Source organism: Tiliqua scincoides, chromosome 4 (genome assembly GCF_035046505.1).
Source record: "Tiliqua scincoides isolate rTilSci1 chromosome 4, rTilSci1.hap2, whole genome shotgun sequence".
In the NCBI taxonomy this organism is placed as follows: domain Eukaryota; kingdom Metazoa; phylum Chordata; class Lepidosauria; order Squamata; family Scincidae; genus Tiliqua; species Tiliqua scincoides.
The window spans coordinates 190,457,213-190,484,639 of NC_089824.1; the positions used below are offsets into that span (position 1 = coordinate 190,457,213).

Here is a 27,427-nt window from a genome sequence, read left to right on the forward strand (position 1 = left end):
GAGAACATTGAGGTTCTCCTGGGAGGGAATGAGAGCTTCCCTAGGCATTGCCTTTGAGTCTTTGGAATTTATTAAGGGGGCTGTTCTGGAAGAATGAAAATTTAAACAGCTGCAAGGAAAAGGGAGTTGTGTAGGACTTTCCATGACAAAATATAGTAGAGGGGGCATATTAGAACACTGTCTATGGGAAAGAGGTTTGCCCTCCCTTCTCCCTGCCTTGGAATACCCCTATATCACTCCCTCTTGCCAACTTACTGGCATCTGCAGAGTCTTCTAGAGCTGCTAGTGCATGTGCCACGCCTCTTTGGATCAGCAGCTGGCAGCAGTCTGGCAGCATGAAACAGTGGCCTGGCTTTCATGCTACCATAAAGGACTTTGAGCTGCCAGAACACTAGTTCTGGCAGCACAAGGCCCCCAGGGTACTGGGGGCCACAGATAGCCTTTGGGCAGGTCAACTAGATCACAAACTGCTAATAGTTTCTTTAGCACCAGACTGTTTCTGATCTGTCACCAAAACATTCTTCTGGTGCCTGTTTGTCTGGCTCTAGTGATGCATTTAGGCAGGATAGGATGACAAAGCAACAATGTGGCAGGAAGCAACCTGGCCAGCTGAAGCCATGATAACATACAGTTGGAAGAAGAGGCAGGTTCAGCAGCTTACTTGAGGGGAAGGAGAGAAACCAGCTCTTGGACTGATTGCCCAAGAAATGGGATTGTAGAATGGAACAGTGTGCGAGGTCTTGATAGAAGGCAAAAGGAGTCTGTTATCCAGTTGCATTGGCAGCAGTGGTTTAGTGTCTGCAAGACAGGATTTGTAGTTGGAATGAGACCAAGCAACCTCCCTTACTGTCTTGATTCTTATTTCAAAATCTCAAAACAAAACATTGCCACCTTTGCTAGCTTAAGGTTGACAGAAATGTAAAAAATGAAGCCCATGCAGAGCAGTGCATACTCCTTTGCCACCCTTTTGAAAAAACTACTTCTCAAGTAATTCTTGTAGCAATTACAGGCAAATCTAGAAAAGTCTGCCATTCCCAGCCTTGTCCCTGCCTGGCCAGTCTTATGCCTCCTGTAAGTTACCCTTTTCCCTGACTGCATTGCTGCTTGGTGGTTTTGTACAGGATACTGAGGCATCTTTCCTCAGTTAAAGTACCTCAGCATGCTTTTTATGAAAGAGATGGTTTTGTCCCTAATCACGAGTGACTCAGAATTAAGACTAGCTCATACTGCAAAATTCCACTGTTCAATTTGTGGATATGAATATGCTGCCATATGAAGAAAGGCAAGTGTACGTAGAACGAACCAGCAGCTATTTTCCTAATCTCAGCTGTTGGAAATAATATAGTTTCTGTGACTGAAGCAGCACATGTTTTACCCTGCATAGAGCCCTGGTTTCCCACTAATTTTTTCCCCGTACAGTTGTATACAATTGTCCATTGCATGGACAAATTTTAGCAATGTGAATGGGCCTGTAAGTTCCTGCTGTGATATCTAGGGCAGCAAATGACCACACAGGCAGCTTGCAATGCCCCACCCTCCCTGTAGATATTGGATAGAACTGATTTTTCCTTTGGAATTGCTTTCTAGGCAGCGTGTGCTGCCCCTCCACACAGCAGGTAGCACTAATGGGCACAAGATTGGTTTCTGAGCAGGCTGGGAGCATGATCTGAATAGCAGATGAACCAAAGTGCAGTGACTGTTAGTGAGGGATTGGGGAGTGGAAGGGAGGAGAGGATTTGTCCTATGGTCAGCGTGTCAGTCTGAAGTCACATGGTATGTGTACAAGGAGACCTGAGCAGCAGTCTTGCATACAAATGTCTCAGATGCAGTATTTATACTTTGTTTTTGCTTACTATCTTTGGTTTGAAATTCCAAACCAGAACACACTGTACTTCAGTTTCATTGTTTCTGCTGCCATTCCCTCCTCTTCTTCCCACCACGCCTTCCCTAGAATATCTTTTTGAAAAATGAGTCTGAGAATCAATTAAAATGATGCAAGCTTTCTGTGACACATATCAGAGATCTTGACCCAAGAGCACTGCTATGCTGTTAAATTCTAGAGCAGTGATTTTCAACCAGTGTGCTGTGCAACATTGGTGTGCGTAAAAAGATCCACGGGTGTGCTGTGGAAGTTGAGGGAGGGTCATTTATTAGTAGTGCTGTTGGGGGATGTGAGCCCCCCACTGGCGATGTGGTATGCCTTGTCACTTGTCAAAAAACAGATGGTGTGCCTTGACAATTTTAGCATCTTATCATTGTGCCAGGAGATTTTCCACTATTAACATTGTTTGTATTCTAGATTAAGTGTTCCATTGTGCATAGATGAGTATGCTACAAGTTCTGTTTTTTCCCCCGAGGGAGATCTTTCGTATAAGCATATGTAGGTTAATTGCTTTCTTCAGTATGTTGTTAGTTAGCATCCCTTAACAGTGTGTTTACAATGCCGCTGTGTCTCATCCTCTGCTTCTTTATGCTCTCATGCTGGAATTGCATCCTGTAACTTGGAAGCAGTTGGGTTTGTTGTGAGTTACCAGGTTCTGTGCAAGTGTGCATCCCATTGGACCCTTTCCCTGCCTTCCATTTTGAAACCTTCAAATTTGTTACATTGTGAGATTGCACAGAAGGTCAGCAGGCAGCTGTGTTACTACATCCAGTGGACCGTGTGAAATGTTCAAATAGGTGAACCAAGTGAAATGGTACCGCTGAGAACAAATCTTGAGAAACACTGGAATTATATTGCTATGGAACAGAAGGGGAACACATTTTGTTTTTTAGGTTCTGTGGCAGACTTCTTCAAACTTAAACTTTCTTATGTTCCTAACATGAGGGTTCTGGTGAGTCAAAATGAGAAGAGAGAGAGTTCGCACGTGCAGGCTAGCAGACAAGTATAATACACTGTAGCAAAGGTGCCTGCAGGACAAAGACATACAACTTTTCTAAAGAGCTACTGTGGTATACTAGACTGCAGCTTTTGGAGGCCCAGCTTCAAACCCCCACTGAGACATTGTACTCACTGAGTGACTCTGACCTAAGCTCAGCTTAATGTACTTCATAGAGTTGTTATGAGGATACATGGGGCAGAGAGAGAAAGAGTCCAAATTCATCACTCATAGCTCTTGGGATAAAGAAGCAAGATAAAAATGCAGTAACTCACCTGTGACTTTTCCATAGTCATCCATACATCAGTTTTAATAAGACATTGCGCTGCTATCGGGAGCATTGTGGCAGGCCCATCACAAGTGGGATTGCAACCCACTACTGGGCAATGACCCACAGTTTGGGAAATGCTGCTCTAAGCCAACACTTATCAAAGTTTTTCATCTCACAACACACTGAAAAGGCACTAAAATTGTCAAGGCACACCATCAGTTTTTTGTCAACCGAGAAGGCACGCCACACTGCAAATGGGGGAGCTCACATCCCCATATGGCCCACTAACAAATGACTGTCTCCCAAACTCCTGCAGCATACCTGCAGACAAATCACAGCACACCAGTGTGCCACAGCACAATGGTTGAAAATTGCTGCTGTAAGCCCTGCCCAGTTGGGTTTCACATTCATGAAGCAGAGGGATGATGGAAAGCCAGGTGGCTGTCCCATCATTCAGCTGCTATCTCTTCCCAGGGTTTGGGAGAGGGTTTGGACTGAGTTCTAAGCCTGCTAGGGACATGGCAGGATTCATGTTCAAACCTAAACTTCTCCTCCTGTTTTCATCCATGATGGAAGGCAGTTAGCTTAAGGCAGGGATGTCCAAACTTTTGGCAGGAGAGCCACATCATCTCTCTGACATTGTGTTGGGGGCTGGGGAAAAATGATTAATTTACATTTAAAATTTGAATAAATTGACGTAAATGACTATAATAGAGATGAAACTTATATGAATGAAGGTTTCATGATAGCTCAAGGCCTATAAAAGACCTTGTGCAAAGCAAGGCTGGCCTTTCCTACGCTGCTGCTGCTGCTTCACAGACACGAAACAGCAAGCAGCAGCAGCTAGAGCCCTTAGCCCATAGCTAACGTGAGAGATGGAACACTCGACCCTTGTGCTGAGAGCAGTTATGTCCAGCTCAGGCTCCAGCAGGTCTCCAGTGGGCCAGAGGCTCATTGGGGGTCCCTGAGGGCCACAAATGGCCCCCGGGCTGGGATTTGGCACCCCTGGCTTAAGGTATCTTCTTAATGCTATTCTTCAGTCTCCCACTATGATGTACAACTGCCTCTAAATACTTGATTGTCATTCTTAAAGGTACCAGAAACAAGTTCATAAAGAGACTGGGTTATATTCAAAGAAAGTTAGTTATAACTAAGCAAACTGAGATCAGTAAGACAAGTTGGTCATGACTAACTTAAATCCTGTTAATTCAGTGGTGCTTAGTTGTGGATACTTTCTTTGGTTACACCCAATATGTGGAATCAGTTGGTCAAGAGTACATGAGAGGATTGGTGGTTCTGCACCCACCAAAAACTGGCCTCTGATTTAATTTTGGTCCCCTTGTAACCCTGCTACTCTTTATATTGCAATGGACAACTATGGAAACTTCTTTCTTCAGATGCATGGGAGTTCCCTCTTCCAGAAACATAACATTGAATAGTTAAGATTTTTTAAAGTGTAGGCAATACAAATATTTGCGTGATGGTAGCCTATGAAATCCAGCTGACATGCCTCAGGGAATTCACACCCTTCAGCAAATTTATTTATACCCCCCTCTTTGGCAGTGGTTCCAACTGTGGCACTCTTTTGCACTACTCTAAGAATGCCAGTGCATTTTGAAAAACCCAGGATGGGAACCTGGGGTAATTTCCCTTTAAACTTGGTATGAGGCAGAGCCCCCCTCCGCATGAGAGGCCTTTTAGTCTCAGCTCTGTTGCCTGCAGTGCTGCTCCCAGTATTCCATTGTTTGTCTAATTAGTACTCCTCAATAAGCAGGTTAGCCCTGCTATTGCCTCTTAATGGACACACACACACACACACCCCTTGGAAGGCTCTGAGCATGGGGGTAGGCTTGCTCCTAAGGGGATTATGTGCTGATTATTCTTCAGCTGGAGGAGCATCTCTGATAATTGGATAAGTGTTGGAAAGGCCAATTAATTGTCACACTCATGCCTGTTTGCACCTGTGGCTTCATTTGTCCTGCAGGGAGGGATTTGGAAGGACTTGTTTACGCTTGAGCCTGGGGTATTGGCAAGGAAGGGAGTGAAAGGGATCTTATGCATGTGTCTGGTTGTAGCAACATGGTAGCAGTCAACTCTAATCACATTTGTTAGCTTTTGCTGTCAAATGTGCACAAATGACAGCCTAATGAACACATTGAGAGCAGCAGGGCAGGCAAAATAGTAACAGATGAAGCCTGATCTAGTCTGGTCAAAACTGGTGGCTGTAAGCCTGGTAATGCAGTCCTGTTCACAGTGCCTCTGAGCTTTGATGATAGAGTGGCCTTAACCATTATGTCCTCCTGCATGCTGAGGAGGTGTGGTCCAGCAGCCTGTTTCTTACAGTGGTTACCCAGATGAGCTTGAAGGCAGTAGCTCTGTCTTGCTGATCTTATGTTTATTTGTTAGTTGATTTTTGCCCCACCTTTCACTCTGAAGGACACCCAAGGCAGCTAACAATAAATTAAAATACATAAAAGTTAAAATACATAAGCTATAAAATGCACATTAAAAGCTGGCCAGTGGCAAGCAGCAGCATAAAAAAATGAATATGTCAGAGTCCCCCTGACTTACTGGGGGAGACCCAAGGGGAACAGGCTGCTTGCAGGACAAGAGGAGGACTCAAGGCAAGGAGAAGGCAGACATCCCAAGGCCAACTGCACAAAGAACACTGGCTGGGAGAGCCAGGAAAGGGGGATGGGAAGTACACAGCCTTTTAGCCATCCCAAGGAGGAAGTTGCAGGGCCTGGAGGGGCCAGTCAGCCTTTTAGTCCTCCCATGGAGGGAAGGGTGGGGTCTGGAGGGGACATCACCAGCATGAAGCCCAGCCGGGTGAGGGATGAAAGTAGTTTGGGCTAGGGAGCAGAAGCTGACCTGCCTGTGAGCCAGGACTCACTGGGAGCTCAGAAGCCCCAGCAGGTGGGGAAGAAGAACCAGGGTGATGCAACCCCCTTCCCCCACACTACCTGCTGAGGCCCCAGTGACTGGTATGTTGTTCCTGGAGACAGAACCCCCAGTGCCCCACCACTGTCTCTCCCAACTCAGAGGGTCCCCCAAAACCCAGGGCCCCACAGAACAATCATAAAACTTTAGCTAAATTACTAAAAAGCTTGAGCTAGTCTGCAGCCATCATACCCTGACCTAAGATCTTACAGGGTACCAAAGGCTTTTTGGAATAACAACATCTTCAGACCTCACAGGACATTAATGAGAGAGCTGTTCTCAGCTCAAAGGGGAGAAAATTCCATAGTACAGGCACCACCACTGAGTAGGCCCTATTTGTGGCTGCTATCCCCAACCTCTTTTAACGTTGCGTGCTCCCTTCCACCACCAATTGGTTTTCAGAGGAATACTGTCTGTGAACATGGAAGTTCCATTTAGTTATCAGGGCTAATGCTCACTGATTAGACTCTCCTCTGCAACTTTAATCCCATTTTAAAGCTATCATAACAAATTTGAAAAATTAATTACCTCTACACTTATTGTGAAAAACTAGCAATTCATGCTATATGGTCTAGTTCTTGTCAGTTTAAGTGCAGTGTGTATACTCTGTTCTAAAAATTAAAAATTGGAATTCTGTGCCATATCCTGATATTGAGTTTGATATTGTGCTCCAGTGAAAACTGCATTTGACACTCTGTTTTGCATTCTGCACTTTTGCCTTTGTTTTTTGTGCATGTTTCTGGCCATCATGGGAGTGGAACCAAGAGCACTGAAGTCCTGTCTCCTGAACAGTGGAAACCTTCAGGTTCTTCTACCTTTGGATATTTCACCATTCTTTCCCACACACTCTTCAACCTTTAAGAGTAGAAATTGGAAACAGGAGTCGGGGTACTGAATTCTGCACCCAATTATCATAGTTAATAATTGTGCAGTTGCAGCATGTGATTGCTCCAAGTAGTATCATAAGTTGTAGTATTCTGGAGATCTGGAAGTACTACAATGCAATAAGAAGTTTTAGACTAAAGCGGAATTGTAGGTAGTGTGTATCCAATGCACTAAGGCCAACTGGCTTCCATTCCCCAGCTCACAGGGCACTGGCTGTCTGTGTGTTCTTGGCTATGGTGAAACTTAGTTTAGTGGCTTGCTTTTTTTCTTTTCTTAGTGTGCATGGAGGGAAGATCAGTCTTCTTTTCAGGGATCATTTAGTATTGGTGTGCAAATCTGTTGGATTTCTACTGGAGCTGGGATCAAGCAACACTATTTATGTGATTCCCTCTCCCTATCCCTCCCGCAAACCTGTAGCTTGCTATTTAGGGTGTGCCAAGCCAGCAAGAGAAGCTGTGTCTTTTGAATAATTGGTTTGTCCTTAATAGGAGTGGCCTGAATCTCTGAGTCTTGGCACAGGCTCCAGCTCGCATTTCACAGCTGCATTTCTTGGCTATGAAACTCTAGCACCCGCTTGTGAATATTTTTGGCTTGGCTTATGTGGACAGAATGGTGTCCAAAGGGCACCATTCTGACCTGTGTTGTGAGTTATTGGTGTGTATCTCTGTTCTTTCTGGGAGTGTTGGAAGGTGCAACAGGCAGGTTGGCTTCTCAGAGAGCACTTTGTTATGGGAAGCTCTTTAAGCGCCCTGGCAGTATTCCAGCTCCCATGCAGTGGGGGAGATACTTGTGAGGAAAAGAAAGAGAGACATATATTAGGGAAAGAGAACCCTTTTATGGGTGTGCATTAACAAGCTGTTGAGCTTCAAAAGGTGGCCCAATAAAAGCTATAATCTTAGAAATTTGAGTGTGTCTCAAGTGTCTTATAATCTTCATCCTAGTCAACATTGCAGAAACTGTGGGTTTCTCATTTCAGATGTACGACTGAGAAATGGGACTTGCTGTTACCAGTGTACCTACTTGTGCCCAGTGAATCCTTCTTTGGGCTGGGATTTAAGGCTCGGCTAAATTCCAGGCTATATTAGTATTCCCTAGACCACATTGGCTATCCACTTCTCTGAAGCAAAGGTTAGCAATATGAGGCATGCTAAGCTGTTGCAGGGGAACCAGGAGTCATGAATTAGCAGTTTAAATGATTATCCTGTTCTTGGGCCTTTGGAATCTAAGCAACATTTACTTTGGGGGATCAGACCAAGGCCCATCTAGTCCAGTATTGTTCCAACATCAGCCAGTTAAATGCCTTATAGAACTTACATGAAGGGCATGAAGCCAGCAACCCACTACCATGTTTAACCCCAGCATCTGGTAATCAGATGCTTATTGCGTCTGGAGGATACATTCTTAGCTGTTATGGCAAATAGTGATTGATAGACCCTTGTATCCCTGAATGAATCTAGTTAGTCACCTTCACTGGTGGCAGTTAGTTCCATGCCAATTAGTCACCTTCACTGTTCTTGTGGCAGTTAGTTCCATGCTAATTGAGCTATGTGTGAAGAAGTACTTCCCTTGACTATCCTAATCCTACTTGAAATCAGTCTGATTGTATGACCCCAAATAAAATAGGTTGTTAAACAGTTTTCATCCTCCATCAGTGTTAACAGTTTTCACTCACCGGGTTTTCCAGTTCCTTTGTTTGTAAATCTAACCCTGCACGGAGGCTGTATGTTTGGATTAAAGATGACTCTTCCCCTTTACGTCTTGCCTTAATAATACTCAAAAGCGGTGGATCCCAGATAAAAATAGGTTCTTAGCGTGAAAGCACCTGGGAAGAGTAAAATGGAGTTTTACTGGTAAGCAAATTGTTCCACTCCATTGTTCCTGTTTCCCAGACATGACCAACTCAGCCCTGTGACATGGAGCTACTCTCTTTGGATAACCTGGGACTCCTGGGGGCTACTATACTGTCAGAGGATAGTCAGTACATGCATAAGGATAATTTTGAGTCTCCCTTTCTTTGCTTGGGTTGAGGATAAGAATAGTTTTCACTATGTGATGCTGTCTGTTCTTGTGCAGCATAACGCAAACACAACTCTTTTGTTCTAATTTGATGGCCTGTGCACTTACCTGCCCCTAGGATCACTCTAAGCCCTGCCAGATGAGTGAAGATATTCTTTGCATATCTCCTACTATCAACATAGTTTTGTTGGAGGATCAAAATATGGGAATGTTTAAATGTTAGAAATCTGCTTTGTTAACTGGAATGAATTTTCCTGATTTTCTCTCCTGGTTTCTTGAACATCATTCCATTTTAGAAACCTTTGATCTTTCTGATTTATGAGAGGATAAGAGGCAGAAGCTGTCTCCTTCAGTTATCAATAAGCACAGGTTCCTTTTAAGTCCTCTTTCTTTTCTTGAGCCAAGGAATGTATGATGCCCTTAGCAGCAAATGTTGCATATGAAAAGAGTGGCACATTTGTGATTTATAAGTTCTTTGCTCATCCTTGAGTGTTCAAATTCTTTCAAAACATCATTTCAGTTTGCGAAAGGAGAAGGGTCTATGTGGGAAGAATGTATGGAAGGTTTCAAAAGTCACTTCAAACTATTGTAATCTACTGTCCTCGTGGAATTTGCCTGGAAGGATAGCGATTTGATTAGCTACTTCTGTAAAATAATTCTGCTCTTTGGTGGAGTTTAGCAAACATGGTTCATCTGAAAAACTGCACTCAAGGTGATTAAGGGCCCAATCCTATCCAACTTTCCAGCACAGGTGCAGCCACAATGCAGCCCTGAGGTAAGGGAACAAACATTTGCTAACATTGAGGATGTCTCTGTGACTGCCTCCCCACCACACACCCCATTGGCATGGCTGTACCGGCCCTGGAAAATTGGATAGGATTGGGCCCTAAGATATAATCTCTCTTATAAGTCCTTGTAATGATCTGTGCTTCTCTCAAAACTTTCATGGATACAAATGGTCAGGCTGTAGCTAAATGATCAAGAAGGGACAAAACATTCATAAGGGAGGAACTCCTGTTCACTTGTAGAGTACACACTCATTTCTATCCCTCTTTTAGCCTGAGGCAGCTTGGAACTTTGTACAAGGTCTTCCCACCCCCCATTTTATCCTCAAAACAACACTGTGAGGTAGCTTAGATAGCAACTGGTTCAAGGTCGCTCACAAGCATCATGCCTGAGTGAAGATTTGAACTTTTCACTCTCAGTCTGATACTCTGACCACTGCGCTGTCACTAATGTGTTGCCTATATATGTTTGGTTTTTAACTTCAGTGCTGAGATGCTCATTTGAATCAACCTGTTCTCTTCTGTGTTTCAGAATTCTCTGAAGAAAAGAGGATCACGTTCTCTTGGGAAGACAGATAAGAAGTCATCTGTCCAGGTACCTGAATACTGAATATCTGTGTTTGACCTTGCTGCTATCTTTCTGCAATGCCACCTGCACAGTGTGCTTAGTTTAAAGGATGCCTTGATGGTCTCTAGCATACATCAAGTTGCTTAACCTTGCACTGGAGAACAGCATTTGCACTCGCTAAACCTTGTTTGGGCTGGCAGTTGGCCTTCAGCTCCTGAGGAGCAGCCATGAGGAAAGTGTTTGCTGTGAAAAATAATCTGGGATGTCATTCCCTGGACGTTCGGAGTTTGTTCAGTTCAGTTTGACCTTGCCCTGGAAGCCAACCCTACTTCTTGCGGCAGGGAAATTGGCACCTAGCATATCAGACTGAGGGCCTGGGGCGTGGTTCCATTTTGCAGATATGTGGGGTGGATGGGTGAGGAGGGATTTTTGAGAATACATTGCTTTTATTGAAATAAGGAAATCTCCATATAAGAAAAGTCACATTAGTACTTAAAAGTTATAACTAAACAACAATGAAGTAACTGCTGGACTTCAAACTAAACAGCTTTGTAGGAAGGGACACCAATTTGGTGTAGGAGGAATTTCAGTGTGGGAAAGTGGGGTAGAGATCTCTGCCTTGCTTGTGTTGCAGAGGGTCCCACTTCAGCCGTTATGACCTCTGGCAGACCGTGGACTCTGATGGAATGTGGCACATTGGAGGCCTATCTGGAGCTTCCAGGGAGGTGCTCAAAGTGATGTCATCACTGAGTGCTTCTGTCACATAGCTGATCAGCAGTGAACTCATTAGGCCAGAGTAGCAGCATTTGGGGGTGGGCACTGCCATAAAAGGAACTGCAGGGCAGGGAAAAGGGGAAGAATGATGGTGGAAACACAGGAACCAGAGGAAACTAAAGGAAATAGATGAGGTAATGGAAGGGACATGGAGAAAAGGCAAAACAGGAGAAGGCAAGAAGCAATGGGGAGTGCAGACAGACTGGGGACGGACAAGGAAGAAGCCATTTGGAACAAGACAGAGTTGAGTGTGGAGGCATTAGAGAAGTTGACAGGACTGTGGGTCCAGGAAGAGAAGGATGGGGGGAGGTGAAGAAAAAAGGAAGAAGACAGTTCAAATACCCCAGAGAACCCCCCAAGAGAATCCTGTCCAGGGAACAGGAACTCCCAGTGAGACTCTCCAGGAGGCCTCCCTTTGAGACTGGTGCCCAAAGAGACCCCACCAGGAAAGAGCCATGGGGCTTAGGGGTTCACCTCCTCAGTTGGAACCTGCAGTTTCCTCACCAAGAGGGCAGAGGGTGCACACTATATGTTCCAAGCAGAGGTGAATGCATTTAAGGTTTGGAATTCATAGACCTCTAAATGTTTAGATGCCCCATCATGTCCTTTTCTCCCCTATTTCAGCATATTCTTCCATTGCAATATGGTCTGGCATATAACCTGCTTTTCATCTGCCAACACATGGAGAGATTTCATCTTGCATATGCTCACAAATACAGCTGATCAAAGGATCAAAGCTGATGTTGTAACTATACAACAGCAGTGAAATTGTTACATTGCTTTTGCAATGCCTTCTTTATGCTGAAACTAATGACCACATTTTAATCAGGAAGAATACAGGGTGGCCAAATCTTTTAGCTGTGTGTGGGTTTGGCTCTTGGATCCTAGTGCTTGAATCCTTTTCACTATGCATTGCCTGACCCTGAATAGTACTGGAATATCTGGAATAGATTATCCAAATCCCCTGCAATAATGCCAAGAGGGTGGCATTAGAAAGTAGCAGTGAGGCAGAGGAAATAGCTTGGTGGCAGAGTAGAGTGAGAGCTGGAATAAATTCCAGTCCATTGCATTGCTAATCCTTAAATTGAGTTTATGCGCTGCCCTAAGCCAGCATGGAAGTCCAAATTGATGTTGTAGTAGTATGCACAGGCTTTTGTTAAATCAATAACTGGTGGGAGTTCTATTGAAATTGGTGATGCATTTTGATGTGGTCAGAATTTTGCCAATATATTTATGTTCTGTTGAGAACTCAGGGAGGGGAGATGGCAGCACACATGTTTATAGCAAAGAATGGGGTTGGTGTCGCAGCTTCATCCTCCTTACAGAAATAATGAGAGGGCTGTGGCTTTAGAGAAATCATGTCTTGCTTGCACCCTTGAGCACTGACACTGCAGCTAATATTCTAGTGGTTCTCAAACTTTTCTGGCCCACAGCTCCCTGATCCTTGTGGCCATTGGCCACGGCTCCCCATTACAACACCTTATACACTAGAAACAAAAGAACAGCTACCAGCACTCTGAGGCTGCAATCCTACCACACTTACCTGAGAGTAAGCCCCATTGAACAAAATAGGACTTACTTCTGAGTAGACCTGGTTAGGCTTGTGCCCTGAGTTTGTTAGCAGCATACCTGGAGGGTTTTCGAAAGGAGGGGGGAAGTGATGAATTTGCTGGGGGAGGGGAAGACTGTTTTGTGGGTATCTGCTAATCGCAAACTGAGACCCAGAGACTGTTTGCCTGCAATCCTAACCTCACTTTCCTGGGAGTAAGTCCCATTGAACACAATAGGACTTACTTCTGAGTAGACCTAGCTAGGATTGTGCCTTTTATCTTACAATAGCAGCCAGCATTTAGCAGCCAACAACAGTTAACCCCTGGTAACTGGTAAGAGGCATGTTTTCAAGTGGGTGCTCCTCTTTTATTTAGCAGGGGGATAGTAACTGGCCCACCTCACTCAAGCAGTGTCTTTTCTAGTGGCTGTCTGCTGGTGTTTCATCTTTTTAGATTGTGAGCCCTTTTGGGACAGGGAGCCATTAGTTATTTGATTTTTTTCTGTAAACAGCTTTAGGAACTTTTTTTGAAAAGTGGTATATAAATACTGTTAATAACGATAACAATAACAACAACATGGGAAGTAACAACCCCCCCCCCCCAGGAAGCAGGAGGAAAAAGTGGGATGGCTGAAAAGGAATGGGTATTTTTATTTTTCAATCAATTTTGGGAGACAAAGCCATCAAGAGTGGCTGTTTTCTCTTTTTTGAAGGGGGAGGAAAAAGAGAAAAGTGAGGATCCTTGGTTAACCTGACAAAGACCCCAAGCCTATGTAGGTCTACTCAGAAGTAAGTCTCATTTGAGTCAATGGGGCTTACTCCCAGGAAAGTGTGGACAGGATTGTAGCCACACAGAGCAAGATTACAACTCACCCCAAAGTAGATGGGGACTGCTTACACACATACACCCCAACATGCAGATACCACCCCTATTCCCCCCAGGCAAGACGGAGGAATGCAGGCTGGGGCATTTGGACACCCCCCCCCCAAGAGCAGGCTGGATGGACTGCCTCCTTTCTAAGCGGAGGAAGCTGCGCTGCCTGTACTTAACTCTTCCCTCCCAGTTTGAAGCCTGCCAGGAAGGCTGAAGCACAGCACCCTGTGCTGATGAGATGCGGCACCTCCACAGCTGCCCAGTCAGCCTTCTCTCCCACCTCCCCCCACCATGTTTCACACACCCCACCCACCTCACGATGCCCCACACACCTTATTCACAGCCGAAGAAAAGCAGCAAGTAGGGAGGGGCAGGTGCAGCTGAGCAGAGCAGAGCAGCTACTCTACTGTACTACTACTAGGTCCTGCAGCCATGGCCACCTCTCTCCTGGAGATGCCTCACGACGCCCCTGGCAGCTAGCCACACCTCCCTAGGGAGACGGGACGCACAGATTGAATACCTTAGTAATATTCCCATTTGTATTATGACATATGGTGCAATTTTATGTTCCATAGATATTGCTGAAAGGATAGGACCATAAGAATGAGTTTCCTCATACCCTGTTTCTCCCAAAACCTGGAAAGAATTGCCAATATGTGGTGTGTCTGCGTGTGCTACAGTAAAACACAAAAAACTAGACAATGCATATAAAGTGTTTTCTGTGTAAGGAATTGTATAGTCAAACAAATTGTATAGTGGTCCTTTGAAGATGCTCCATTTGTACAGTGGATAAAATATTGTTTGAACATTTGGAAAGATGATCAACTTGGTGTTACTGCAGTTGTTTCCCTCCTTGCCGCTACTGTTCTTTGGGAGAAGAGCAGATATGCATGGAGAGGATATATGCGTCTTGGGGAATAGATTATGCACTTCAGCCTGAGTTGGTTTGAATTCCCAAGGTGCTCATTCTTCCTGAGAGTTCTTAGACTTCCTATCACTTTGTATTGATTGACCAGCCATACTTAAATATTATTTATCTGAATAAAAAGAAACTTGCCATGAAATGAAAAGGTCTGTTGATCTTCTGCAAATCAGGGCGCAATCCTAATGCCTTATGTCAGTGCTTTCCAGCACTGGCATAGCAGTGCCAATGGGACATGTGCTGCATCCTTCAGTTGGGTGTCACTCATGGAGGCCTCCTCAAAGTAAGGGAATGTTTGTTCCCTTACCTCAGAGCTGCATTGCCCTTATGGCAGTGCTGGGAAGCACTGACATAAGGTGTTAGGATCGCGCCCTAAGTCTGTGACTGTCATTGCTTAATAGGTAGTTCTAGCAGTTAAGATGTTGTGCTATGTGAGTATAATATTTATTTATTTAAAAGATTTATATACTGCCTTTCCTATGTTTATGGCAATGTACAGTTAGAAAGAGCGACTCATAGCAGGTACATTGTGGGCTGCACCAATTGCATGACTCTCAGTACAATTTTGGTGCAGGTAAGCATTCTCTTTCACTACATTCTGTTTACTGTGAGCAGGAGTGAACAAGTCCCAAACTTCTGGTCTGACTCTAAATCACTGAATTAGAAGCAACAGAAGCATCTGTTTTCCATCTGCAATCTCCTTGACATTTGAGCCTTTGAGAAGCTGGGCATTTGAAAATCAGACCCCAGTAGTCAGGAGAGCTTTAAGTATTGTTAGGTGCTTTCCTGTACAACACTTCCATTGAATCTTAATGTTGATTCAATGTTTAGAATTCAGAAGAGTCTAATTTCTCACCTGCTTGAATTTCTCACCTGGTTGATAACAGTCCCTATCTTCTTGTCTCTTTCACGGAAATTTTTTCCTCTAGTGAATTACCAAGTGTTTTTTTATTGGCATGTCTGAATTTGCCGCAATGAATTATTGTAAGCAAAATACAACAATGCTGGACATTTAGAGAGTTAATAACAGCCACATTCAGCTGTGGCTGATGCAATCTCAGGCATGACAGTTGCAACTGAATGTTCACACTGTATTGGCCATCTGGAAAGGCACTCTTGAGTGCCTGGTGGAGAATTTTTTTTACTAGGGAGGAATTCTCAGAGTTTTGTCTCCTTCAGCAAGCCATGGAAACAGGAAATGAACTAAGTTTATAACCAACCGTCACTTTTTAAATGAGGTAATATTCCTTGAGGGAAAAATTCAAATTCCCCAATTGCTGCAGAAAGTCCAAGCAAAGACATCTCCAAACAGTATATTATTTCATAATGTTTTTTTGTAAAGTCTGTAAGAGCATAACTGAGAATTTCCACCTTCTTTTCTTTTAAGAAAGAGAAAAGATCCAATACTTAGCAACATATGGACAGTGTTTAGTCACAGTTCAGTCACTGTTCCCTTGCTCTATTTTGGAATGAACCAAGCACAGTCCCAGTTGTAAACACTGATGGTATTCATCCTGTAGACTAGCAGTTTTCAAACTTTACAATGTTAAACAAAGTCTTGGGGAGCCCCACCAGTGCATGTGCAGAGTCTTGGAGAGCCCCAGAGTGCTGGCACATATATGGAGTGGTGCAGTGCCAGAGATTGCAGCCACTTACAGTGTGCTTGAGAAGCCCCTGGAAGGATCTAAGCAATTGCGAACCTGGCCCCTGTGCTGCGAACCATCATCCCCTGTGATGAATGAAGGCACGTGGAGTTGTTGGTATACCTGAGCTCATTCATTTGAATGTGTGTATGGATTATACCCATGTATATACATAGCAACTTCCAAAGGAATACCCGTGTGAATCTTACTCTTGAACCTATGTAGAGCTCTGCCTGAGCAACTAGATAGTCGGAAAAGGAGTATTCCCTATAGGTCTCAAGGAAATTTTATATTCCTTAGCATTCCAAGCTGATTGGTGCCCCTTTTGATGAAGCATTTGGCATCTCTCTACTTTCCCTTGTCTGAGACAGAGATTTATTCAGACTTTCTATGCTCTACATGTACCAAACCATAGTCATCCACTACCACCACCCCTGAAATGTTTACATGACAGATTCTCTGGAATTGTTGGACCACCTTTGGATTTAGAGGACTTGGCGAGTAGTAATCTAATTTACCTTCTTAATCTCCCCCTTCTCCCCCAGAGAAGTCCATAAATTCCATGGGCAACTTGCTCTGTCATTCAATTGTTTTTTTCTCTGGAAAAATTTTCCTAATAGTTAGCTACAGTCTTGTCTCCTGCGTATCATTTTATACTGTGCTTTATGTATTGTTTAGTAAGCCGCCTTGAGCTTTTAAAAAGGCGGGGTATACATGTTTTAAATAAATATAACTAAATAAATAAATCTGCGGTTCATAGGACTAGTTTCTCCCAAATGTGGAGAGAAGTTCCTTAAGTTGCTTTTTCCAAGTGAGGCTAGTATGAGGTAGAATTTGGCAGGTGACTCGTGTTGGAGAACTGCCTTTTCTTCTCTACAGTTTTAGTTATCTAGGATAGTAAATGGGATGTTTTTTCTTGTTATTTTATTTACATTTTTATTCTTTTTCTCCAAGGAGCTCCAGGTGATGTACCTCTTCCCTATCCTCCCTTTTACCTCACAACTGCCCTTTCAAGGCTGAGAGGCTGAGAGGTTTAGGCTGAGAAGTAGTGATTGGCCCAAGTACACCTAGTACACCTAGAATGCAATCCTATAATACTTTCCTCAGAGTAAACCGCTATGAAAAAACAGACTGCTTACTTCTGAGTAGATAGAATTATGCTGCTAGTGACCTTCATGACAGAGCATGGCAGAGGGCTCTGCTTATAGAGTGATGCTCTAACCCAGTGGATTTTCAAACTTTTTAGCATTGGGACTCACCTAAAAAATTTTTACTTTACCAACCACTCAAGCCTCGGTGGTTATAGTGGTTATTAGACAGCAGTGCTCTCCCCAAGTAGCAGGTTGTTTAATCCTTGATGCACATAGCTTAATCTACCCTGTCATTTTCGTGAACCACCAAAAATTGGGTTGTGACCCACTGGTGAGCCATGGACCTACAGTTTGAGAACCACTGCTCTAACCAGTACCCCACACTGGCCTTCAGTCCATTCACAAACACACAGTGGTCTCAGACTAACATTTTTCTGACAAAAAAAAAATACAGCCTGCAATAAATAGAGTTTCCAGGAAGCCCTGCCTAAAAGCTGAAGATGAAACTAAGAAAGAGTTGGACTTGTGTGTGTGCATGTTTCTTGCATGTTTTAGATCAGAGATTCTCAAACTGGAGTGTCATGACTCCTCAGCCAGAGAAGCTGTGTCTGTGTCCCTTTAAAGAACAGGGAGGGGGAATGCAGTGACACCATCATGCTGCTGCCAGGGCTTTCAGGGGCATTTTTACACTTACCTGAGGTTGTGCTGGCCTCTAGCAGGGATGCAGGGAACCTTGCGGACACCTCCTTAGCGCTCCCCAAGCCTCATATTATCTAAAAATGAAGATCCTGACCCACTTCAGGAAACTGGAAGTGGGTTGCAATCTTTATATTTAGATTTTATGAGGCTTGGGGAGCCCTGCGGGACATCCACAGGGCTCCCTGCACCTCCCCCCCCAGGCCAGCACAACCTCAGGCAAGTGTAAAAATGCCCCTGAAAGCCCTGGCAAGAGCATGATTGTCCGGATAGCGTTGCTGCATTCCTTTGTCTCCTGCAAAGACTTACAGCTCCTGTGCTCCTGGAGAGTTTGGGAACTGCTGTTTTAGATGCTGGAAGGAAAAGCCAAGGAGCAGGAGACTTGTATGCTCAGAGCTTTTGGATTGCGCTGATCCTGCCTTAACATTATTAGCACTTGTGTTTGCTTCTGCTTCCCTGGCGTTCTTTCTCAACCTTTGTATTTAGATTTAAGTAAGTTTTCACACAGAGCTATTTCCCAGGGTGGTGGTACAGTAATTTATTATTTATAATAAATACAATAACATTATTTTTAATGTTACAGGTATAGCCATTTGTTTTACCATGTATAATAGAATGCTGGGGTTAGTCACAGCCTCCTGCAGTGTATATGTGTAGTGAAAAAAATTTTTACACATCTATCTCTCATATTATGAAGTAGATACATGCACTGAACCTGTAATGTATCAGTCAAATTTGTTGTCTCATGGGAAGTGATGCAAAGGCTTTGCAGTGCACTCCTGTCCCAGAGGGACTGATCCTGTATAAGATTTTCCATTGATTTTGAGAAGGGCAAGCAAGACATTATTTTGGGGTCATTGTGATAAAGATCCATCCTTGTGATTGGCAGCAGTTTATCCCTCCCCCAACCCGGCCCAGTCTCCCTGTTGGACATGGATATAAATGTCATAGTGGTATACATGTGCCTTGCTTGTAAGTTTTAACCTTCATGCCGTAGCAGAGATGTGAGCCTCAGTAATCTTTTAGTACCAAGCAGCTTGCCCAAAATGCAGTTTTTGTAATGCTTGCACTATTTTACTTTCTCAATCCTAGGAGGACAGTGCAGACCTCAAGTGTCAATTGCATTTTGCTAAGGAGGAGTCTGCCCTGATGTGCAAGAAACTGACAAAACTAGCCAAAGAGAATGACAGCATGAAGGAGGAGCTGACAAAGTACCGGTCCTTGTATGGGGACCTGGAGAGTTCCCTCTCCATAGAAGAGCTGGCTGACTCCCCTCATTCCAGAGAGGCAGAGCTGAAGGTCCACCTGAAGCTTGTAGAAGAAGAAGCCAACATCCTGAGCCGGAGGATAGTGGAGCTTGAGGTTGAAAACCGAGGACTCAGGGCAGAGATGGACGACATGAAGGGTCAGGGAGACAAAGAACTCTTAGGGCAAGACATCCACTTTGCTTTCTCCATGACAAACTGTGGGGACTCTGGGGAGAGTACGGTGGAGCTCAGGCGACACTTGCAGTTTGTAGAGGAGGAGGCAGAGTTGTTGAGGCGCTCGTTGATGGAACTGGAGGAGCAGAACAAGCTCCTCATGAACGAGCTCAATAAGTACAAGTCAGACCATGATCTGGACATCACTTTGTCAGAGGACAGCTGCTCAGTGATCAGTGAGACCTCCCAGGAAGAGCTGGCCACTGCCAAGGTCCAGATCAGCGAGCTAAGTGGCAAAGTCAAGAAGCTGCAGTATGAGAACCGTGTGTTGCTCTCCAATCTGCAGCGCTGTGATCTTGCCTCTTGCCAGACCACCCGGCCCATGCTAGAGACAGATGCTGAGGCAGGTGACTCTGCTCAGTGCATTCCAACATCGCTTTGGAGAGAGGTGCCTGTTGGGGGAGAAAATGATGCCAAGGAGAGATCTCCTGGCAATGGTTTTAGCAAATCTCATGAATCCAGCCCTGGCCGGCTTCTCAAATCCAAGGACTTTGAGACCCTCCTTGACATCAGGGACCAGGCTGCACTTGTCAGCAAAGCCATTGATGTCCTCATCTCGGATGCCAATGGCTTCACCTCTAACCTCAAGCTCTGCATGGACAATGACTGTGCAGAGCTGGCGTTGAATGAGGCCATGGATAATGAGAACACCACTGACTCTAAGCTGATCAGTGCCATCTTGATGCGGCTTGGAGTCCTTCAGCAGGAGCTCAACACCTTCATGAAGAAAGTAGATCACATTGGAGACCCAAGGGACCCGAAAGACTGTCTGCCAAGTTCTAGCTCCCACGAATCGACAAAAGAAGCTTTGAAGAAAGGGCATAGCTCTGAATTCCAGGTAAGGATTTCCCCAAGTTGTTGATAGTAATTCTCCCTCCGGTGATTATTGCTTTTTTTGCCATGCTGTTTCCTCCTGCTTTAACAAATCAAAACCTGACCCTCTTAATGTAACTTCCCTTTTCTGCCTATCCAGAGTGAAATGACAAACTAACAACTGGCTCACTGCATGGAATGGAGGCCAGTGATAAGATAAAACTTTGTCTTAATGGAGTGTGCATGTGACAGGAGGTGAAGAGCCCAGAAAAGTGTGTGTTGTGAGATGTCTACTGCTAAACATTTGTTTTGCACTGACCGTAATCCAGGTTTTGTGCAAAGCCCCAAGGAGGCGTTCCTTTGATGGACAAGCTCATATTTTTGAATGGTTTATTTTGGAATTGAATGAGCTTGTATAATTTTGAATGGTAAAACGAGCAAACAGTGATTCTTCCCATTCATTTTGCGGAGGGGGGGGGAATTGCTTGAAATAATCCCTACATCAGAAAATATCTGAAATTAGCTAGGTTAGAGAAAATGCTAGATTTGAAAGATCTTTTCTGATAGAGTCATTTTGGAGATTTTTAGATGGCAGTTATTACCAACAAATGGTATCTCACATGAAAACAAATTTATAAGGCTTTGGCTTAACCAACTCAAATATCAACACATGAGTTGTCCCTAAGTTAAATTCCATGGAGATGAGGACTACACTTTGAGCTATAAAAAGAGTATCTTAAAATGGCTTAAGTGAGGACCGAACCAGATTCATTTTGGAATTAGGATCTTCTGTGGATTAGGCACTCTGTGATAGGATCCCAGGCAGTTTTTTGTAAAACAGATGGTGCAGATAATAGTTTTGTTTCCGCACTGTCCAATGAACACTCGAGACAACAGATATGGGAGAAAGGGCCACTTTATTGTACATTAACAAGAGAAGCAGAGGCTGAGACCTGCAGCATCCGAGGCAGCGAAGCCCCTGTGGTGCGGGGAGGGACCTCTGGGCAGTACCAGAAACCTCTGCCCCCAGGCGGGCATGCACCCGACTCCGAGTCGTGCCCCGCTGCTGGGACGGCGGGTCTCATCCATGTCTATCCCTTAAGGGGAAGGCAGCCGGACCGCAGACTGCGCCACCTCAAGCCGCTGAGCCTCTGGGGTGTGCCCCGCGGTCCGGCCAGGGCCCCGTCTACGTCCTCGTGCCGCCGAGCCCCTGAGGACTGAAATAGGGTTCCGCCCTGCCTATGCCGCCTGAAGGTGCATGCCAAAGTCCCATTCACGCCTCCTGACCCGCACCACCTGCCACAAGGAGGGGTCAGCCTAGCGCTTGACCCCCCCGCTCCCAAACAGGGGAAGAAGCGACTTAAGGCCGTCCTGCAGGTCCTTAAGAAAGATGTCTGCGCCTTCCTCTGACAAATGAACACCGTCACCCCTGTACATGTAAGGTAGCGAGAACACAATTGCAGGATGCATTACCACCCTGCCACCAGCGCGAGACACCAAGTTGCCAATGGTCCTGGTAACTTTCCTGTGCATCCTCTCAACCTTAGCGCAGCAGAAAGCCCCCCGCCACACACGACGCTGCAAGAAATCCGACCAAACCAAGGTGGTCTCCGGTAGCCAACCCATAAGGGTGGTGATGTCCTCACGAGCTCTGTTCATCAGAGCCAGACCAGACATCCTGCAAAGGTCATTCTCGCCCAGGTGGAGCACCAAAACGTCCGGTGAGGGGTTCACATTCAGGAACTCCATCAACGCGGGCAGCAGCTGGCCCCATCTCATGGTGCCCACGTGCACAAGGAGGAAGACGGCTGGGTCTCGTCCCTTTTTAAAAGGTCCGCCGTAGCTGCCAGACCCAGCCCTCTTCACCTCCCCCTTGGGGAGGGACTCTCGTGTCCCGGCCAGGCCAAACAAACTCCGATCACCTCTTTAATTGGGTGATCGGGATAAGGGCTGCATTCCTAAATGCAGTTATTGAGGATAAGCTTCACTGAATGCACGTACAAGAGAACTGGGCAGCAGCAGGGGCAGTGAGGATGGCAGTTGGGACCGGAAGGAAACAAATGTTTCCTTACCTCAGTGAGGCTTCTGGAGGCCAAAACTCCCAAGCAGGATTCAGTTGGCACCATATTGGCACCACTACAATGTCACACAGGGAGTTAAGGATTGGGCCTTCCACTGGAAAAAATATGACATGTCATTTCAAATGCCAGGAGATCTCAGGACAGCCCTAGGTAGCTGAGCCCAAGTGTTTGCTCATCAGAAACTGATGTTGCAATGTCTAGGGTATGACCTAAGAAAGGGTAAGAGTTCTGCTTTGAAAGGAAGGGGCTCTGAGGAGTTGGTTGGGTTGCAGCCTCCTGAAGCACACTCCACTTTTTCAGAGTTCTATTTTTGTGCATGCTGCTGGTCTCCACCCCCACCCCAACTAGCCCTGATTCTATCCCTGGCACTGCATGGCACCATAACTGGTGTTTGCACATTTTTTCCCTCTTTCTCTTTTTCCCCTCCCCAAACAATCCAGCCCACGTGTCTGCTCATTTTGTGTCTCCTTTTGTTTTCCACATTATCTTCTGCCACAGTAGTGAAGCTCCTCCTCCTTTTCATCCTTTTTGTTGTCTTGTAGCTCTCTTTATTGTTCCTGAGACCCATTGTTTTGTTTGTTTTTTCTTTTCTTTTCTGCTCTTTTGGTTTGTTCTCATTAACTTACCCATGCATGCAGCAGTCTGAGTTTAGGGAGGCCCCAGACTGGGACGTTGGGGAGAGCAGGTCTTCTGATCTCTACCGCATCAGCAGCAACACCACCTCCACCATTGACATGGACCCCAAGATGGAAGTTGACAAGAGCTACAAGTCATACCAACCTGAGGAGAAAGATTCTTATGTGTCTGAGGTATGTGCTTATGTTTCCAAAGGGTGGGTGTCAGGCAGAGATTTCTGAGGAGATTGACTTGACGTGATAAAATACCAACTCACACATTTGACGTAGGTGGAAACAAAGTTTGTCCATATTCTCTTCTTTTTAAATCCCCCTATAAATGTCCTGTGAGATCCAAAATAAAACTTGCAGATGCAGAATGTTGGATCTAAAGACTGCATTCAGGAAAAGGGGTTAAACATTTTCAGTTGCTCATGTTCACTGCATAGCTAGAGGACTATAACTGTGCCCTAGAACAGTTGCTCTTGAAAGCTACCAGAGGGAGACCATAGATGTAATCCGATGTGGCACCAAGACCACAAACTAGGAGGTATAGGTTGTTCTGAAGCAATTGTTGAACCAATAGAAAACTGTGACCTTAGTGCTACCCAGTTCAACATATATGTAATTGGAAAGTTTCCGAAGAAGTCCAACACAGACACATTTGACTTCAGAAGAGGGGACTTCTCAGAAAGAAGGGAAACTCTAAGGAAAAGTCAAGAGGATCAAATCTCTCCAGAATGCATGGGGGTTATTTAGAGTTACACTAAAGTAAGGTGAACTAGAATGTATATCACTGAGTAGTAAAGGCACCACCATGTCTGGGAGAAGGCCAGCCTGGAGAAAAGTTTTTCTCCCTCAGTACTAGAACCAAGGGCCATTCAGTGAAACTGATTGGTGGAAGATGCATGACAGTCAAAAGGATATACTTTGGTACACAGTTCATAACACAGGCCTACAAAATTGAGGGTCAGAAAAGTTTTTCCCAAATTTTATAGTAGTTTGATATGAATTTGGGGTGCCGATTCCAAAAATGTCATCCATTTTGCCCTGTCACATCTAGTTTTGGAGATGTAGTATAGCCTCTTTAGTGAATGGTTCAGGCAGCTTCCTCATGAGGAAGCCATGGTGTAGGCTTCCTCATGAGGAAGCTGCTTGAATCATTCACTAAAGAGGCTATACTACATCTCCAAAACTAGACATGATTGGGCAAAACGGATGCCATTTTTGGAATCTGCATCGCAAATACACCCAGGAATTGGTGTAATGTTTAAGGAAGCAAAATGTGTGTAATTAGTCTGTGGACGTCATTTCCACAAGCAGTGATGATGGTCACTAGATTAACTTTAAAAGGGGATTGAACAAATTCATCAAGGGCAGATCTATCAACAGCTACTAGTCGTGATGACTGTGCTCTCTCCAGGTTCAGCAGCAGTCTGCCTCTGAATACCAGTTGCAGGGAGCAGTGGCGAGAGAAGTATGCCTTTCTCTCCCACATTTGAACTTCCCAGAAGCAATTGGTGGATCACTGTGGGAAACAAAATGTCAGATGAGATGGGCCTTTGACATGATCCAGCAGTTTTTTCTTATGTAGGAGGTATTTAATACGTAGTGTTTGAGCAACAGGTGTATTAAAGCCACAATATAACAATTCTCAATTGCAGAAAAGCAAAAGGAAAGCAGTATTGATTTTGCAGCAGATGAGCTGCCCTATAGTTTTAGTTGCATTGCATATTTGTTGGACTAGGTTTGATCAGTGGCTATAAACAGGTCCAGCCAACCCAATGAATCAGATTGACACAGTACTTCCTGTATGGTTGGTTTCTTGCTATTTTCCTTGGTCTTTGCAACCATTGTGTTTGTAAGTGCATTGGGGCCTTGACAGCACTGGTTGATGAGTGTAGGCATAGATCAGCCATGTCTGAGATTGGCTCTGATTTCACATAGTTTCCATCAGGATCCAACTGCTTTGGGTCCTCTGTCACATTGTGCTGATTAGAAAAAAAATGAAGAAACCCTATGTGGTGATCCTGTGGGTTTTGCAAACTCGGAAGCGCAGGACTTCCGGTTTGCAAATGAAGGAGCTCCTTCATTCTGTGGTCCCTATAATAAACTAGAAGTCCCACACTGCTGGGTTTGCGAAAACAGCATGATGTACATGGTAAGGAGGTGAATTATCCGCCTGTCACTGGAGTGAGGGGAAGCAGATCAATGTGGCTTGCATTTGTAGCTGGCTGGAAAGACGTGGTGGAAAACTTGGGACGAAGGGTACCCTAAATCTGCTGCCCCCTCACCTCTCCGCTATCTGCTGCTGATGAAAAGCAGATCAGGTTGCTTTTTAGGTGGGCTGGCAGTGTTTACCATTCATCCCCCCTGAAAAGACTTGTTCTAAATGTGTGCAGAAGCCGTGAAGTGTTTAGGTTTTCTGAGGTGTGTTGCCTGTGATTATTGTTGTATTTTCAACTCTCTGTGCAGATCAAGGAGTTGCAGCTGGTTCTTTCAGAGGCCAATGAGAGTTTGAGGGGTCTGCAGGAACAGCTGTCCCAGGAGAGGCAACTGAGGAAGGAGGAAGCAGAAAACTTTACCCAGAAAATCTGCCAGGTCAGTGAGATTTGGGGTCAGTCAGTGGGCAGGAGGTCTGGTCTAGAGGGTAGAGCCTCCATTTGCCTGAAGATAACATCCACGAGGTCGCCAGTTCGAGGCCACCAGCACCGTGCGACCTTGAAGCAGCTGACAAGCTGGGCCAAGTTATTCGTTATTCCATCTGCTCTGAGCATGGGAGGATGGAGGCCAGAATGTGAAACCAGATCAGAAAGAAACATCTGAATGTTATGGTTCTTGAAAGATAGAACCTTCGTAAAAATCCCTACGGGGATTTAAATAGCCTGCCTATGTAAACCGCCTTGAATAAAGACCAAGAAAGGCGGTATATAAATACCTATATTATTATTATTATTATTATTATTATTATTATTATTATTATTATTATTATTATTATTATTATTATTATTTGCCTGAAGCTTCTCCCTAGGCTGTGAAGAACAGGCTGTGAGAGAGGCATGCAACTGGGGCATAGAGGACACCAGTGCAAGCCATAACTCCTCTCATTGCTTTAGGCACATCATAGTGCAGCAGCGTATGAAAGCACAAAACAGCTCATACCCTCTTTGATTGCCAAGAGAAAGGAAAATGCGTCCAATGGTGTATTCTGGCATGGTCATTTATTGAGAGTACATTAACGAGGAACGGTTTGTACAAAGCATGCTGTGGTAACATATGTAAAACTATGTTAACTTGGTTCTAAAGGAGCCAAATATAACAGATTGATTGGAAATTAACCTGCTCCCAAATAAAGAGAGCCTTTCTGGACCACTTCTGTGTGCGATCTCCTAATGACTTTTCTTCAAAGCCTGCTCTTCTCTGAATGGTGCAGAATGATGACTGGAATTCTTCATCCCAGGCTGGAACTTGCTTTTCTCTGCGAAGCAGTAAACAAATAACTAATGTTGGGTGTAGTCCTAACCCCTTATGTCAGTGCTTTCTAGCACTGGCATAGCGGTGCCAGTGGGACGTGTGCTGCACCCTGCAGTTGGGTGTCACTTATGGAGGCCTCCTTAAAGTAAGGGAATGTTTGTTCCCTTATCTCGGAGCTGCATTGCCCTTAAGTCAGTGCTGGAAAGCACCGGCCTTAGGTGGTTAGGATTGCACTCGTTGGATGGGAAGTCTCTCAGGCCTGAGCAACCAGCAATTGCCTGCTTTCCTCCACAAGTGCTGGTATAAAACTGTGTCGAAAGGCTGTATGTAGAGGCTTTTAGTTGGGGTTCTATACATATTCAGTTAAGGTCAGTATTTGGCCTGTCACTGAATGTATCAGACAGGAGTACAGATTGTTTCAGTTCTTTTTATTATCATCATCATTAACTACTCCAGATTTTTGGGACTTCTGGGTGTAGTCATGCTATTCCTTCACCCTGTGTAAGTATAACATACTTGATTTTTGCCTCTTCCCACCTTTTTGCAGCTGAAGGAAGATCACCAGAAGGCCCTCCTGAGGCGAGAATTTGAGCTGCAGAGCCTGAACCTTCAAAGGAGGCTGGAGCAAAAGTTCTGGAGCCAGGAGAAGAATCTTCTGGTGCAGGAATCCCAGCAGTTCAAGCAAAATTTCTTGCTGCTCTTCATGAAGCTCAAGTGGTTTCTGAAGCACTGGAGGCAGGGCAAGATCCTTCCAAATGAGGGCAATGACTTCTTGGAGGTATTCCAAGCTCTGAACATGTTTTTTTCTGCTTTCAGCTGACATTAAAACAGACAATTATGACCTTTGTCTTAGGCTTTTTTTTTTTTTTTTTGCTTCTGTTGATAATTTTACCTAACATTTTATCAACTATGTATGTAGAAGCTCCTATCTTTTACATGTCCTTCCTTCTCTGGAGGTAAGATCTCTTATCCAGCCTTAAGAATTTTGCATAGGATTTTTCAATCTTAGATAGACTGATAAATCAGACTCTTGCTGTTACAGCAACAAACTCATTCCTGTTTAAAGCAGAA

General features: G+C 44.7%; 1 protein-coding gene across 2 annotated transcripts in view; it reads left to right on the forward strand.

Annotated features, from left to right (window-relative positions):
• The window catches only part of MTCL2 (microtubule crosslinking factor 2), a 103,308-nt gene that overhangs the window by 49,922 nt on the left and 25,959 nt on the right, over window positions 1–27,427 (forward strand). For both annotated transcript variants that reach the window (XM_066624099.1, XM_066624098.1), the window contains exons 4-8: window positions 10,309–10,371; window positions 18,986–20,212; window positions 22,907–23,077; window positions 25,358–25,483; window positions 26,904–27,134. In XM_066624099.1, the coding sequence (XP_066480196.1) occupies window positions 10,309–10,371; window positions 18,986–20,212; window positions 22,907–23,077; window positions 25,358–25,483; window positions 26,904–27,134 (1,818 nt within the window). The remainder of the gene's footprint in view (window positions 1–10,308; window positions 10,372–18,985; window positions 20,213–22,906; window positions 23,078–25,357; window positions 25,484–26,903; window positions 27,135–27,427) is intronic.